The sequence below is a fragment of the Chlorocebus sabaeus genome, chromosome 23 (genome assembly GCF_047675955.1).
Source record: "Chlorocebus sabaeus isolate Y175 chromosome 23, mChlSab1.0.hap1, whole genome shotgun sequence".
Classification (NCBI taxonomy): domain Eukaryota; kingdom Metazoa; phylum Chordata; class Mammalia; order Primates; family Cercopithecidae; genus Chlorocebus; species Chlorocebus sabaeus.
This window is the reverse complement of record NC_132926.1, coordinates 24,658,258-24,675,395: the sequence shown is the minus strand read 5'-3', so window position 1 is coordinate 24,675,395 and position 17,138 is coordinate 24,658,258. Positions and strand designations below refer to the sequence as shown.

Sequence of the window (17,138 nt, the reverse complement as noted above, 5' to 3'; positions counted from 1 at the left end):
TGAAGTCAGACATGTTGCCGAGCCTCCCCACATCTCAGTTTGTTCACGTATGATACAGAGATAGTAACAGTCAATTTGATGGGGATCTTGTAAGGACTGAGTGAGATAATGAGCATAAATAATGTATCACAGTGCCCGGCACACGGCAAGCCATGATACATGTTGCCTATTATCTTGTAAAACACTAGGGGATCTTCTTCGTAGTGGGTTCTTATTTTATTTTGACTCTCAGTTTGGAAAACCCCAATCATCTCAGAGGAAGCAACTAAGAGATCCTCAAATTAAGGTTTTATGGGCCAAAAAGTAGATACATTTTACACATAAGCAGTTTGGTGGTGGCTACAGGTGCTACACACCCAGAACGGATCACTTAACATATACCAGTGGTTGATAAGCACGAAAACTATGTTCAGCATCACTAATAAACCACCTCTCTCCACCTCCAGAAAAAAAAAATTAATAATAAGGTACCTTGAAAAACATCAAAGTGCCAGAGGTTATCTAAAACTCTAAATCACAATGCACAATGCCCACTGTAAAGTGGGCAGTCGCAATCCCTACCACTGAGAATTTAAACCGACGGCAACCCTCTGAAAGATAACATGACAGTATGCACCGAGAGTTTAAAAATGTTTAGACTCGGCTGGGCACAGTGGTGCACGCCCGTAATCCCAGCACTTTGGGAGGCTGAGGCAGGCAGAGCAGGAGTTTGAGACCAGCCTGGCCAACATGGTGAAACCCTGTCTCTACCAAAAATACAAAAATTAGCCAGGCATGGGGTGGGCACCTGTGATCCCAGCTACTCAGGAGGCTGAGGCAATTGCTTGAACCTGGGAGGCAAAGGTTGCCGTGAGCTGAAATCACGCCACTGCACTCCAGCCTAGGTGACAGAGCGAGACAGTGTCTCAAAAAAAAAAAAAAAAAAAAAAGTTTAGACTCAGGAATGTGAGGCTGTTTGAAAGGAATAAAAGGAGGCACAAGCAAAGGTTTGTATAGAAGGATATTTATTACTTATAATAATGAATAATGGGCTGGGCGCAGTGGCTCACGCCTGTAATCCCAGCACTTTGGGAGGCCGAGACGAGTGGATCACTTGAGGTCAAGAGTTCGAGACCAGCCGATCAACATGGTGAAACCTCATCTCTACTAAAAATACAAAAATTAGCTGGGCATGGTGGTACACACCTATAGTTCTAGCTGTTCAGGAGGCTGAGGCAGGAGAATCCCTTGAACCTGGGAAGCGGAGGTTGCAGTGAGCCAAGACCGTGCCACTGCACTCCAGCCTGGGCGACAGAGCAAGACTCTGTCTCAAAAATGAATAAATAAATAAAATAAAAGTAATGAATAATGAAATGTAACCTAACTGTCCTAAATATAACCTGTTAGAGAATGGTTAAATAAATGATGATCCATTCATATGACAGAACACTGAATGGTCATTAAAAGCAGCAACTTTAAGTAGTTGTTAAATTATTGACAAAATGTACACGATAATCGCTAGTCATAAAACCTCAAAATAAAACACTGAATGTTTTATTTAAATACACTTTGCAAAGGGAAAAATTTAAAGAGAAGTAAGCCTAAAGGTTACCATACTTACTCTAGGCAACAGGATCATGAGTTAATTTTGTTTTCTTCTGCACATCTTTCCACGTTTTTATAGTTGCTTTCATAGTTTAAGAAAATAACTTTTATTAATCTCTTTTTACCTTATTATTGTGGAAAATTTCAAAGAAATTTAAAAACCAAGTCATAATAAACCTCATGCTTCAACAATTCAACTTAGGGCTACTGAACTGTTTTTGAAGAAATAAATTATTTATTTTAAAAAGATACTTACATATTTAAAACAGAACAGATTCTTTGGAGTGTTTTAAACATAAGCTCTCTATTTTGGGACTAAGGAACTGACAACTTTTTTTTGAGACAAGGTCTTGCTTTGTTGAGCAGGCTGGAGTGCAATTGCACAATCACGGCTCACTGCAGCCTCACCCTCCCAGGCTCAAGCATACTGAGTAGCTGGGACCACAGGTGCATGCCACCACACTGGGCTAATATTTTTAAATTTTTTGTAGATCCTGGGGTATTATCATGTTTCCAAGGGAGATCTTGAACTCCTGGGCTCAGGTGATCCTCCCAACTCAGGCTTCCAAAGTGTTGGTATTACAAGCGTGAGCCACCTCACCCAGTAGATAAATTCTTGAAGTCCCTTTCAATCCACAAAAGTCATTGCTAGAGTAGAGCTTCTAGCCCTTATAAGGTTGACCTGAAAGCTTAGTTCTTGCATGTCTGAGGAAGTAGGTCACCCGTTCTGCCACCTCTGGTTAGAGGCCTACTTCTTCTAAGCACATTCCCCTTCGTCGCTGCAAACCCCACTCTGCATTAGGATTTGGGCATTTCTGAGACTCTGAGGTCACCAAGGGCTCTAATGAGATCTGAACGTTCCGATCAAGGACTCTTGGTCAACCCTGACCATTGCCTAATTAATCGTATTACTTCATCTCAAGAAGGAACATTTCAAACCCACCGGAGTAGGAAGCTGGGGAGATGTTTGACCAATAACTTTCACTAAAAGATTCACTTCTCTGTTTGTCATGCCCTGATTCAGCTCTGCCAACACCTACTCTGGTTGCAGATCCTTTGCCACTTTATGGATTTTTTGAGCCAGTGACCCGCGCAATCACACTGAGCATCAGGGACCCAGCTCCAAGAAGGCATTTAAGAAAGACCACACAGACCGGGCACGGTGGCTCACGCCTGTAATCCCAACACTTTGGGGGGCCGAGGCGGATGGATCACCAGAGGTCGAGAGTTCGAGACCAGCCTGACCAACATGGAGAAACCCTGTCTCTACTACAAATACAAAATTAGCCAGGCATGGTGGCACGTCCCTATAATCCCAGCTACTTGGGAGGCTGAGGCATGAGAATCGCTTGAACCCAGGAGGCAGAGGTTGCCAAGAGCCGAGATCACGCCATTGCACTCCAGCCTGGGCAACAAGAGCGAAACGCCATCTAAACAAAACAAAACAAAACAAAACAAAAAAAGAAAGAAAGACCACATAGCAACAGAGCTACAGCGATTCCCTCATCCAAGAGGTAGGTAACCATGTATGTCACTGCCCCCACAGAAAATGAATACTGCCCCAAATCAAAGCACTATCACCCCTCCCGCAAAGAGACACAAGCTGCAGCAGGTGTAGTAATCTCTTTTTTTTTTTTTTTTTTTTATTGAGACAGAGTCTTGCTCTGTCACCCAGGCCAGAGTGCAGTGGCCCAATCTTGGCTCACTGCAAACTCCACCTCCCAGGTTCAAGCCATTCTCGTGCTCAGCCTTCCAAGTAGCTGGGATTACAGGTGCCCACCACCATGCCTGGCTAATTTTTGTAATTTTAGTAGACGGGCTTTCTCTGTGTTGGCCAGGCTGGTCTCGAACTCCTGACCTCAAGTGATCTATCCATCTTGGCCTCCCAAAGTGCTGGGATTATAGGGCATGAGCCACCACACCCCACCAGGAGTAGTAATCTTTATTTTTATGTGGCTGATCCAAAAATAATTCTCTCTATTCTGGAAGGTGCTCAGGCACCGATATTTTAAAAAGGATGCTCCCTTTTTCTATGGGGCATTTCAAGCAAAACAATGAAACTGCATTTTAAGATCTATGAAGCTTTTCTGTCCAGCTCTACTGATGAGCTTTTCTGATGAAACTCCACCCTGTATTAAGAAGAGGCACCATCAGCTCTGCTCTCCCAGGAAGTACAGGGAGCTGACCCACCATTTATCCCTCTCCTAGGGATGGGTTAAAAATTCTTTCTCCTTCAGTCTAGATTAAATAGATCTTTAGCTCCACAGGGTATTGGAAATCTGTTCTATATTTGGATTCCCCTTAAGATCTAGCATAATATTTAGTATACAGTATAAGTATTCAGTTAATGTTTAATGAATGTGAGCTTTAAGTCAGTGGTGAGAAAAAGTGAAGAAAAAAATGTTCAGTGAGTGAATTAATTACATAAATGAGAATGAGAGACCCAAGTGAAATCCAGCCTCTAGTCTCTCTCTCTTTGACAGTCATTCATTTGTTCCTTCAACAAATATTTATGGTGCCAGGCACTATACTGACTATTCCTATAGAATATAATGACCCGTATGCTGGGCAGACAATGGTTGGGAACAAAGACAGGATCTGGTCCTCTGCTTTATTCTCAGGCCCTTCCTGAGGATGCCCAGCATCCACATCTGGAGAGAACAAAGAAGCCTCTATAAAAAGTAGCAGGTCCATTCCTCAGGCAGTATGAATAGGTTGCAATAACCAAGATCTTAATTGTTAAAAGTAATTTGCTCTAGGACGACCATCCATTAATTTGTCAAGACTTTTCCTGAAGCTATTTTCAGCATCTCCTACTTTTTGATGAAATGAATTCCATGTGTTTACTGCCTTTAGGACAAAATGTTACTTGTTTTTATTTGTCCTGATTTTTTTTTTTTTTTTTTTTTTTTTTTTTTTTTTTTTTTTTTTGAGGCAGGATCTTGCATTGTCACTCAGACTGGAGGACAGTGATGCAACCATATCTTACTATAACCTCAAACTCCTGGGCTCAGGCGATTGTCCCACCTCAGCCTCCAGAGTAGCTGAGACTACAACACACACTGCTAGGACTAGCTAATTTTCTTTCTTTCTTTTTTTTTTTTTTTTTTTTGGTAGAGATAGGATCTCAGTATCTTGCCCCAGGCTGGTCTTAAATTTCTGGCCTCAAATGATCCTCCTGCCTCAGCCTCCCAAAGTGCTGGGATTACAGGCTTGAGCCACCGCACTTGGCCTGTCCTAAAATTTACACTGTTAGGTTCCCTTGGTAAATCCAAGTTGGAGCCTTTTTGGACATGTCTGTATTATCCTGGCGAGAGCTTCAAGGATCCTGGACGTTGCTCCTTTCCATTTATCTTTCCAGATTCAACAGCCACAATGTCTGAAGTCTTTCCTGAAACATCTCTTTCCTGCTGTAATCTTGCTCCAATATGTTGCCCAATAAATCACAAATCGTTTTAACCCAAAGAGATCTTAGAAAAAAACCCCTCTCCCCAGCTTTCTTTTCTCCTTATTCTCTCTAAGCACTCCTTTATAAATGAGGAAAATCCACCACTTCAGCAAGTGGCAAGTCACATAGCTGGTTACCGGCACACAACAGCCACATCTTCCTTTCCTGCTCTTTCATGTCTCACTTGGGCTGCAATAACCAAAATCACAGTGGGGCACAGTGGCTGACACCTGTAATCCCAACAATTTGGGAGGCCAAAGTGGGCAGATCACTTGAGGTCAGGAGTTCAAGACCACCCTGGACAACATGGTGAAACCCTGTCTCTACTAAAAAATACAAAAATGTGTCTGGCTTCACAGCGCACACATGTAATCTCAGCTACTCTGGAGGCTGAGGCATGAGAATCACTTGAACCTGCCAGGCAGAGGTTACAGTGAGCCGAGATCAGGCCACTGCACTCTAGCCTGTGTGACAGAGTGAGACTCTGTCAAAACAAACAAACAAACAGACAAAATAAAAACACACAAAAAAACAAAAAACAGAACCACAAAGAATATTCTAGATGCACAGGTCCTCTCTGCAAGAACAGGACAGTGTGTTTTGTTTTCTTCCCAATCTCTTTGATAAAGCCTATGCATTTCCCTGGTGTTCTGGCCAGGGGAGCCTACTGGATTGTAAGATACATTCCCTAGTACTAGGTCTCTACCCTGCCTCTTATTAAAATAGTTTATATTATTATCCTTTTTCTCTCCAAGTACATTATTCCTTCAAGAAAATGAAGTATGTATTATGCAGAGCAAAAATAACAATGACAATATTTAATGAATTCCAATCAAGACTAAGTGACTTCTGTGACACCAACACATTTGCACTTAGCTTGTGTCAGCATTAATGTGAATTTTCATTTCCTCAGCTAATAGCATTTGGAAGTGTTCTAGAAGTTTGTCATACAAAGAAGGAAAGTCCCGTCTGTGATATCCAAAATGGGCACCCAGAGGATAGAATGGGCCGGAAACAGAACTAATAGTGATGACTGGGATTCTAAGAAAGTTGAGTAGGTAGCCCAAACCTCAGTTGTCAACTCCTGCCAATGTAAATGAGGTCTTTTGAGTCTTACCTTTTCTCTCATGGGGCTTTCTGGAGTCTTCCACTGAGGTATGATTAGTTCATGCTGCAGCTTGGGGCTGCCTTCCTCACTTCCTCCTGCCAAGACAAGATGCAAAACCATTGGAATCCCAGACCTCTATACCCCAGCTAAGCCACACATACACTTTCTGTGAGCTGCCCCTGCACTGGGTCATTAGAAGACTTGCTGGATTTCAGGCTCTTGGCACTTCCTAGGAACTAGGCACTCTAGGGGTCGGTGATACTGTAGTAAATAGGACATATGAGGTCTCTGTACTTGTAAAGTCTACCTTCTAGAGGTGGGAGACAGACAATGAACAAGTGTTCTCAGATGGTGCTAAGTACCCTGAAGAAAATAAGTTGGGGTCATGGCATAAAGAGACATCTAGCAGGGGGTGCCTATTTGAAACAGGATGATCAACTTAGATGGCATTTGAGTCCTGAGGGGTCAGAAGGCAGCCACGCAAAAACTTGGGGGAAGAGTGCCCCAGGTAGAGGAAATAGCAAGTGCAATGGCCCTGCCTGAGCAGAAGTGAACTCGGCCTGTTGAAGGAATAAGCATAAGGTAGGGGGTAGCTAGTAAATGAAAGAGGAAGTTGGTATGAGATATGGTCAGCAAGACAGCCCTGGGTCTGATAATGCAGAGACCATGGGGAGTGTCTGGATTTTCTTATAAATAGACTTGGAAGGCACTGGGTGTTTTAAATACAGAGCAATACGATCTGTGTTAAGTTGAAAAAAGATCACTCTGCCTGCATGGTGGAGAATGGGGGTGGGGTGAGGCAGAGCGGCGAGAGTGACAGCAGAAGCAGGAAGGCCAGGCTGGAGATATGCTGGAGCCCTGGTGAGAGATGATGGTGGCTCAGATTAGAATGACATCAGTGGAGAGGAACGAAGTGGTGGGATTCTGGGCATATTCTGGAGGTCAAGCCCATGAATATTGCTCCCGTGGAGCTTTAGTTTTCTTGCCTGTAAATTGAAGACAATGATCCTACCTGCCCATCTCACAGCTTTATTGTGGAGAGTCAATATCCAATGTCAACCTCCTACTTGGCAGAGCATCGTTACATTAATTGGAGCTTCCTAATGGCAAGTTTGCATTTGTATTCCACTTTCTACTTCCCAAATCTCTCTCCCAAACCAGTTCTCCTTCACGCTTAGGGCAACCCTGGGAAGTAGGAAGTAGGAGTCCTGCTTTGCAAGAAAGAGAATGTAAACTACAGGAGAGATTTGTTCAGGGCGCTGCAGAACTCGAATACTGGCTGCAGACCATCTTCATAAAATGGTAATTTCCCAACACCTAAACAGACTGGTCTCCGTGGTGCTCCTGGGAATGAGGCTGAGGACTCCAAAATCTATTCTGTCTAAACTAACTACATCAATCATACAGAATATGAGTGATAAAAAGACAGCCATAGTTGTTCTGTTAGAGTGGTGATTGTGAGTAATTATTAACATTCCCTTCAGAATACCAATATAATGCACTTGCAGTCAATATGGATTTTAAAAATAATCTCATTGGACCAATGCCAATTCATCAGACAGGCAAATATTAGAAACAATGCATTCATATATTTATCAAATATTTTCTGAGTACTTAACTATGTGCCAAGTACCATGCTATGAAGAGGTGCTTAATATTCATGGAGGAACAAGATAAGCATACAGCAGGAATGGCAGGAATGGTGGCTCACAACTGTAATCTCAGCACTTTGGAGGTCCGAGGTGGGTGGATCACCTGAGGTCAGGAGTTTGAGACTAGCCTGGCCAACAAGGTGAAACCCTGTGTCTACTAAAAATATGAAAATTAGCTGGGTGTGGTGGTGCATGCCTGTGATCCCAGCTACTCAGGAGGCTGAGGCACGAGAATCCCTTGAATCTGGGAGGCCAAGATTGCACCATTGCACTCCAGACTGAGCGACAGAGAGAGACTCCATCTCAGAGAAAAAAAAAAAAAAAAAAAAAGACAAGCATCGCCCTTGCCCTGGTGGCTCTGATAAGCCTAGATTATTTTAAATGAAAAGGAATTCTATAATATTTAATGGTACATTTAATTGAATTAAATGATATCTGTGATTGTAAAAAAATAGTGAAAGCAATCTACAAAAGAGGAACACAGTACATGTTAAGAAAAGGTCTCCAAAACTTGGAAATAAGGCAAAGAGCAAGCAAGATGTCTTCTCAATGTCATATCGGAGCACTGTTTAACAGACCCATCCATGGATCATTGCATTATCTAGGGGAATGTACCATTGACTTTTTATTTACCACTGATTAAAGGCTATACTCTGTGAAGTTATATAATCTATATATATCTATAGATTTCTGTCTGACAGAGATGTAAGTGATTTCAGCATAGTAGAAAGATAACCTGGCCAGGCACAATGGCTCACGCCTGTAATCCTAGCACTTTAGGAGGCCTAGGCGGGTGGATCACCTCAGGTCAGGAATTCCAGACTAGCCTGGCCAACGTGGTCAAACCCCATCTCTACTAAAAATACAAAAACTAGCCGGGTGTGGTGGCTCATGCCTGTAAGCCCAGCTACTCAGGAGGCTGAGGCTGAGGCAGGAGAATCGCTTGAACCCAGGAGGCAGAGATTGCAGAGATCCCAGATCCTGCCACTGCACCCCAGCCTGGACAACAGATAGAGACGAAAAGAAAAGAAAAAAGAAAAGAAAAGAAAAGAAGGAACGAAAGAGGGAAATTAAAAAAGAAAGGAAACCAAGAATTATGGTTTTGCTTCATGGGGCATCCACCATTTCTGCATCTGTCCTGGGTCACAGGATTTCAACATTCTTTCTCCAATGCTTGTATCACCCCTTTCTAATGCTCCCTGAATCAGCTTTACTGTCCTGTTTGCTACCTCATTAATGAGTTGAATAAATCTTGGCCGCATTTGTATGAGTCGTGTTTTTAACTTTTGAAAACTTTGTATAGAGTCATTAAAATCATGTTTTCCAGAGAATTTAATGATGTGGAAAATGCTCATGGTGTGAAGTGAAAAATGCAAGACAGGAAACTGTACTTATGGTATGGTTCCAATTTTATCAATATATATCCATAGGAACACACAAAGAATGGGGAGGGGAAAAAAAACAAAATATCAATAGCAACTGTGGATTTGGGGGTTGCAGATCATTTTATTTCTTTTACACTTTTCGTTATTTCCCAGATATTCTATAGCAAGTGGTCTCCAAGGACTCAGAACTCAGAGAAGGCGCCTGTGCTAGGAGCAGTAACTTGCTTCCCTTGTCTTTCTTCATGCTTTTCTCCTGAACTAAGCACTGACACAGGCCTGGTGCTACCCTCGAACCTCCTGTGCCTCAGTTTCCCCTTCGGTACAATAGCTCAAAGGGCGGTTCTTTTGAGTTCTTTGGGAGGACCGCCCGACCTCAGCCCCTGGAAGTTCCAAACTGTCGGAAGAGCTCTCAGCCTCTGGGTTTGAGGTGTCTCGGGGGTCCAGCTAGCCCACTCCCGCCCCGCCGGTGCTCGCTTTATTTGAAAACGCTGACTCTTGGTCCCCCAGGCAGCAGTCTGGAGTCAGTCCAGCCCGTCTGCAGCGGTGGAGCCAGGGCTAAGCCTTCTCCGGTCATAATGACAGAACGCGGGCACAGCCCCCCGGGACCATTCCTTCCGCGAAATCTGCGTAGAGCACCCGAGGGATGGGGCCGGGGAGGGGGTTGGTGTCTGGGAAACTAGTCGTGAGAAACACGGACATCACCCAGCATCTAAGCTGGAAACATCCAGTCCGACCCCTTCGCTTTACAGAAGGGGAAACTGAGGACCAAAGAAGGCGGCCGTCGGGTTGGCGTGGAAAGAGAGCCCTGGTTTACAGTGCCACCGCGGACCTCAACCCGTAGCATGGCCATGAGCAAGTCCTTTCCCTTTCGTGGGCCTCGGTTTCCCTATCTGTGAAATGGGTGCGTTTGACTTGGCCTTCGGTAGGGCTCCTGCCTGCTCAGGGATCCGAAGTGTATGCCCCCAGCCAAAGCCACCACAGTCTCCCGCGGGCATTTTATGTCCTACCCCACCAGTGTGGCAGGCACCGAGCCTGGTCCCAGGAAGCCGCTCCCAGGCCACATGGGCAGGGCGCTTGGGATGCTCGGCGCTGGCGAGTGCAGCGGGCGGTAGAGAGAAAGACAGAGAGGCGGAGCGGACACGAGGGACCGTGAGAAAACGGAGGAGGATAAGCCGCGAGAACGGCGGAAAGAGAAGCCAAAAGCAGAAAAACAGAGGAAGGAGAAGGCGACAGGGGAAGGCAAGCCCCTGAACGGACCCGCTGTTTTCTGGCTGTGCCAGGTTTCCCCGACCTCCGCCACCTCCCAGGGCGCACAACGTGGGAACAAAGCCCGGGCTCCCAGGCTGGAGGCGGCGGGGGCGCAGGCCCCGCAGAGTTGCGGGAGGCGCAGGGGTCGCGGTCCCAGCGCTCCGGACCCGCAGGGCGACTCCCAGGTCTCTGGGCCACCCAGATCTCCGGGCCACCCAGCCTCCATCCCCCAGCGCCTGGCCACTTACTTGTCCATCCAGGCTCCCGCGCCGCCCGCGGCCGGAGGAGCTGCAGGGTGAGCGCCAGCAAGCAGAGCCGGGCGGCGCCTGCGCCCCCTGGCATGGTGGCGGCGGCCCTCAGCGCTCGGCGCTCACACGCCCTCAGCCATGCCTGCCTCCGGCCCGGCGGCGGTGGAGGCGCGTCTGGAACCCCCCGGCTCGCCCCGCGCCTCCCCACCCGGCTCCCAGCCCTCAGCCGAGACGCTCCGCCCCCAGCCCCGCGGGGCTCCGCCAGGGGATGGAGGAGGGGAGGCTCCCGCCCGGAGGGGGCTGGAGGGAGCGGCAGGGGAGGAGCTGGCGAGACTCGGGGGAGCAGGGCTGGCTCAGGTGAGGGAGACCGCGGGGAAGGGAGAATCCGAACCCCCAAGGAGGAGGGATTCGTGGTGGATTCGGCCCGTAGAGGGTCGGGGACTCGGGCTTCTAGGAGGTAAACTGGACCCCTCTCCGCACAGCGGTCCGTTTACTGTCCCGCACTGTGCCAGACGCCTTGGGTGACACTCAGAGGAGACTCACCCAGCGCCGTGCCCCAGAGGCCGCCACTCTCGCAGGCAGGCTCAGAAAGAGTTAACCCAACCACCAGGCACAAAGAACTAAGCGCTCTATGGACTTTTTTTTTTTAGCAGGACGCAAATCCAGGAGCCATTCCTTCTGCCTGGGAGGAGGGAGTGGTGAAGACCAGAGGAATCCCAGAGGAGAAGACATCTGAGATCGGGAGGAGAAATGGAACATCAGGCGGAGGAAACAGCCCAGACAATCGCACTGGGACGTGAAAACCCTTGGGCTGCATTGGGGGAGAAAACCAGAATTAGGGATAGTTAGGGTTTTGGAGGGAAACGCAGGGAGATGAAACCAAAAATAATAATAATTACTGTTACTTATTGAGGACTTTCTATGTACTAGAATAAGAAAATCATGATAGCTAAGACTGATAAAACGCTAAGTGTCAAACACTGTCTTCAGCACTTTACACATATTCACTTATTTAATCGAAGAAGATAACTTTTATTATCCAGGGACTCTGCATACATTATCTCTTTTCATTAGCCCAATAATCCCATGGGGTGGGTACTAGTACTATCCCTGTTTTAGAAATGAGGAAATCAAACCTGAGAGGCTAAACCACTTGTCCAAGGTTACACAGCTAATGCCAGCGCCTGGATTCAAACCCACCTCCGTCTAACTCCAGACCCTGATGCAACACACCTTATTTTCCAGGTGGGGAAAGTGATAATGAGAGAGAAATGACTTGCCTAAGATCCCTTAGCAAGTTTTAGCAAAGCCTCATTCTAGAAACCCAGTCTCAAACGTCACCCTTTTTCTGAGCCTCTTTAGTCAAACCCAGGTTGACTAGAGAAGTGCTATGTGTCGGAGAGGGTGAGGCACTCCTGAAGGTGATAGGTAGGCAGGTCTATCAAACCCTACTCATGGGCACCCATGAGGGAAATAAAAGATGTGGTTCTGGCCATTAATGTCGTTTGGGACTCCGTTAGTCTCCTCCAGCTGCTGTAAAATTTGTATCTTTCTGTGAACCCAAAATATGTGAGATAGGTCTCAGTCAATTTAGAAGATTAATTTTGCCAGGGTTAAGAACGTGCTGGTGACGCAGCCTCAGGAGGTCCCAACACGTGCCCAGGGTGGTCGGGGTACAGCTTCCTTTTATATATTTTGGGGAGACATGAGACATCAATCAATATGTGTAGGATGTACATTGCTTCCGGGTCCGGTAAGGTGAGAAAACTCCAAGCTACAGAAGGGGTGGTGCTTCCAGGTTATAAGTAGATTAGAAACAGAAGAGGTTACGTTCTTTTGAGTCCTTGATCAACCTTCCGCTGAATACACAATTTAGTTTAGCTCAGTGAATCTGCATTTTTACATAAACAATAGGGCAGAAGAAGCAATCAGATATGCATTTGTTTACCGCGAGCCTCAGAGGGATGACTTTGCCTGTCCTTTGTCCACAAGGAATTTCCTTGTGTGAAAATTGTGAGGAAGGTATAGAGCTGTTTATCTTTGTAGCTATCTTATTTAAGAATAAAATGGTGTCCTGGCGCTGTGGCTTATGCCTCTAATCCCAGCACTTTGGGAGGCCAAGGCGGACAGGTCACCTGAGATCAAGAATTAGAGACCAGTCTGACCAATGTGGCAAAACCCTGTCTCTACTAAAAATACAAAAAAATTAGCGGGGCGTGGTGGCACACCTGTAATCCCAGCTACTCAGGAGGCTGAGGCAGAAGATTGCTTAAACCTCGGGGAAGTAGAGGTTGCAGTGAGCCAAGATCATGCCACTGCACTCCAGCCTGGGCAACACAGTGAGACCCCATTTCAAAAAAAAAAAAAAAGAAAAGAATAAAATGGGAGGCAGGTTTGCCTGACATTGTTCCCAGCTTAACTTTTCCCTTGGCTTAGTGATTTGGGGGTCCTAAGATTTATTTTCCTTTTACACTTCTCACATGCAGAATACATTCACCCCATCCCAGCAGCCCAAACATCTTCACTCATTCCAGCATTAATTCTAAGTCTGAAGTGTCTAAATTTCATCTGTATTAGATCTGGGTAAGACTTGAAGTTTGATTCATCCTGAGGCAAAATTCCTCTCAGCTTCCAAATACAATGTGGTGGGACAGGCATAGGATAGACGTGCTGATTCCAAAAGAGAGATGCTGAAAAGAACAAGGTGACAGGTCCCCAAAAGTGCAAAATCTAGCAAGGCAAATTCCATCAGATCTTAAAGTTCTTCAACAATCCTCTTTGGCTGGATGTTCTGCCCTGTAGGCCCACTGGGTCAGCAGTGTCACCCCCACAGCACTAGGCAGTGGCCAGCATCATAGCTCTTTGCCACAGTCCCCTACCCCAAGGCACTGGGCAGGGGCAGCCTGGCCTGCTTAAGAGAAGGAGACTCCACCCTTTCACTCCCCGCCTCCCCAACAGCCCGCTGTGGTGGGAGTGGCAACCCTGATGATCTGTGAATCATTTTTCTTAAAGAATGAAGCAAGCTGTGTTATCCTGTACTATAGAACAAAATTCTAAAAGCCTTCCTTTGTTTCATCCTGTCTTTACTCCTTTTGGTCTAAACTGGCAATGTCTTTGCTGGTAAAACCCATCTCTATTTCTAGCTTCTAATGAGATGGCTGATTAGCTCCATGGGTTATTGTCCATCCACACCCTTAGCGTTCTCTCCAGAAAATCCTTTTTCATGTTTTGCAATATGAATAGGCCGATAATTTTCCAATTCTTCAAGTTCTGTTTCCTTTTTGCTTAGCAATTCCTTCCATTTATCTCCGTCCACTCACATTTTACGTAAGTACCAAGGAGAAACCAGGCCTCATCTTCAACACTTTGGAAATCTCTGCAGCTAAATATTTAAGTTCATCACTTGCAATTTCTACTTTCCACAAAACACTAGAACACAATTGGTGGTGGAGAAAACACAAACTCAGAGTGCTTTTTCCTTTTCTCTCACTCAACACAACAACAATCAACAGAGAAGACTTCTGTGATCAAAGATGTGAGGGCTTTCCCCACGCACCAAGCAGCAATCAATTCAGACACTACCCACCTACAGATCGCATCAGATCCCACAGGTTGAGGGCTCAGTTTCCAAGATTGGGCCCCCTTCAGACACCAGTCACAAGTCTGGGCTTCCAGAACTTCTGACCGACTGACTTCCAATGGGGGTTCCCAGGACACCTCTTTGGGTTTAATTAATTTACTGGAGCAGCTCACAGAACTCAGGGAAGCACTTGTTTACATAAACCCAGCAAGGCCTGTGTCTTCAGATTCTTCTTGACCTCTCTGTGCAACATTCCTTCCTCAAGAGTATAGGGCAGCTTGCTTCAGCACTACGTCTATTAAATTGGAAAGATATAGAGATTAGCCTGGCTCCTGTGCAAGGATAACATGAAAATTCATGACGCATTCTATATTTTAAATGTAAAAAATAAAGAGTATAGGGCAGGCTCCTCTCTGCAGTAAGAGTCTATGACCCACAATTAGATTATAGTCCTGCTGTAGGCAGGTGAAGGAAGGGCAGAAGAAGGTCAGATTCTGTTTCCTGGCACCTGTTTCTGAGACCTAAAGTGCCCCAATATCACAACAAAAGACTATAACAAGGGCTATGGGAGTTATGAGACGGGAAACATAGATGAAAACCAATATACATATATATCATAATATCACAGCAATTCAGCTGAACCCTTTGCCATGTTATAAGTAGTACTGGGGTTCAGAAACCAGTATCCCAAGATATGGCACTTTGACACCTTAAACTAAAGAAGGCTTCACGTCTCTTTGACCTTTTCCCACACTCTCCTGTCTCTCAATCCTTTGTCTCTCCCAAAGCACAGGATGAAGTTGTTCTCTGAAGTTCCCTTATCTGCCTAAAGTCTGGACCTGCCAAAGAAGACAACAACTGTCTCGGGCGCCTTCCCTGTGTTTTCATTAGCTGCATTCATATCGCAGGAAGACTGAAGTCTGTCAACACACCTGAACAGACTTTTCTCACAAACCATTGTCAGGTCTGTGGGCCAAAAGACTCTGTCCTGGGCCATTGTATGTTCTTCAAGCCCACTGAATTCCCCTAAAAATCATGTACTATCCCCCTAAAATCATCCACCCTTCCCTATCTCCCTTTCCTCTAAGAAGTAGGGTGTATAAACATCCGTACCCCAATGGGATATTGGACAGTCACTCTGTGATTCTCTCCCATGCATGCTAATACATGTGTATGCATTGTCTCCAGTTAATCTGCCTTTTGTGAGTTGACTTTTTGCTGAAACTTCAGAGGGCAAAGGGGAAGTTTTCTCTTAGCCCCTACACAAGAATCACCTTTCCTCCAGTTTCCAATAACATGTTCCTCATCTCCATCATAGACCTCACCAGAATAGCTCTTAATATTCATGTTTCTACTAATATTCTGTTCCTGACGATGTACGCATTCTCCAAGATGACAGAAGCTTTCTCTACAGGTCTCCTCCTGTCTCCCTGAGCCCTGGTCAGAATCACCTTTAACATCTACACTTCTTTTTTTTTTATTATTATACTTTAAGTTCTAGGGTGCATGTGCACAACGTGCAGGTTTGTTACATATGTATACATGTGCCATGTTGGTGTGCTGCATCCATTAACTCGTCATTTACATTAGGTATATCTCCTAATGCTATCCCTCCCCCCTACCCCCTCTCCACAATAGGCCCCGGTGTGTGATGTTCCCCTTCCTGTGTCCAAGCTCATTGTTCAATTCCCACCTATGAGTGAGAACATGCTGTATTTGGTTTTCTGTTCTTGTTCTTGCAATAGTTTGCTGAGAATGATGGTTTCCAGCTGCATCCATATCCCTACAAAGGACACGAACTCATCCTTTTTTATGGCTGCATAGTATTCCATGGTGTAAATGTACCACATTTTCTTAATCCAGTCTGTCACTGATGGACATTTGGGTTGATTCCAAGTCTTTGCTATTGTGAATAGTGCCGCAATAAACATATGTGTACTACATCTACACTTCTATCAATAGTCCTTCAAAGCAATCTTGGCTTTTTCTAGCATGCACCTCAAAGCTCATCCAGCCTCTACCCATTACTCAGTTCCAAACTCACTTCTGCATTTTTAGGTATTTTGTTACAGCATAGCTGACTTCTCAGTATCAAAACCTGTATTCGTCTGCTAAGGCTGCCAAAACAAAATACCACAAACTGGTGGCTTAAACAACAGACTTTTTTTTTTTTTTTTTTTTTTTTTTTTTGAGAAAGAGTCTCTGTTGCCCAGGCTGGAGTGCAGTGGTGCAATCCTCACTCACTACAACCTCTACCTCCCAGGCTCAAGCGATCCTTCTGCTTCCCGAGTAGCTAGGACTATAGGTGCACACCACCACACCTGGCTAATTTTTGTATATTTTTGTTGAGATGGGATTTTGCCATGTAGACGAGGCTGGTCTCAAACTCCTGGGCTCAAGAAATCCTCCCTCCTCAGCCTCCCAAAGTGCTGGGATTATGGGCAAGAGTGACCACGCCCGGCCAGAAATTTATTTTCTCACAGTTCTGGGGGCTAGGAGTCCAAGCTCAAGCTCCCATCAGGCTTGCTTTCTGGCAAGGCCTCTGTTCCTGGCCTGTAGAATGGTCACCTCCTCACTGTGCCCTCACATGGCCTCTTCTCTGCACATCCAGTGAGACAGAGAGAGAGTGGAGGGGATGGGTCTCTTCCTCTTATTATTTTATTTTATTTTATCCACCCAGGCTGGAGTACAGTGGCACAATCTCAGCTCACTGCAACCTCCACCTCCCGGGTTAAACAATTCTCCTGTCTCAGCCTCCCAAGTAGCTGGGATTACAGGTGTGTACCACCACGCCCAGCTAATTTTTTGTACTTTTAGTAGAGATGGGATTTCACCATGTTGGCCAGGTTGGTCTCGAACTCCTGACCTCAAGTCATTCACCTGCC

The 17,138-nt window shown here is 45.7% G+C and overlaps 1 protein-coding gene and 1 pseudogene across 2 annotated transcripts in view; one reads left to right on the top strand and one right to left on the bottom strand.

The window, feature by feature from the left end:
- ADAM19 (ADAM metallopeptidase domain 19) overlaps nt 1-10,886 on the bottom strand; it is a 98,681-nt gene extending 87,795 nt beyond the window's left edge. For both annotated transcript variants that reach the window (XM_008015145.3, XM_038005533.2), the window contains exons 1-2: nt 10,674-10,886; nt 6,150-6,235 (exon numbers count right to left, since the gene is read on the bottom strand). In XM_008015145.3, the coding sequence (XP_008013336.2) occupies nt 6,150-6,235; nt 10,674-10,767 (180 nt within the window). In that variant the 5' untranslated portion in view covers nt 10,768-10,886. The remainder of the gene's footprint in view (nt 1-6,149; nt 6,236-10,673) is intronic.
- A 3,643-nt stretch (nt 10,887-14,529) lies between these two features.
- LOC119618473 (U6 spliceosomal RNA) lies at nt 14,530-14,630 on the top strand (annotated as a pseudogene).
- The last annotated feature ends 2,508 nt before the right edge of the window (nt 14,631-17,138 follow it).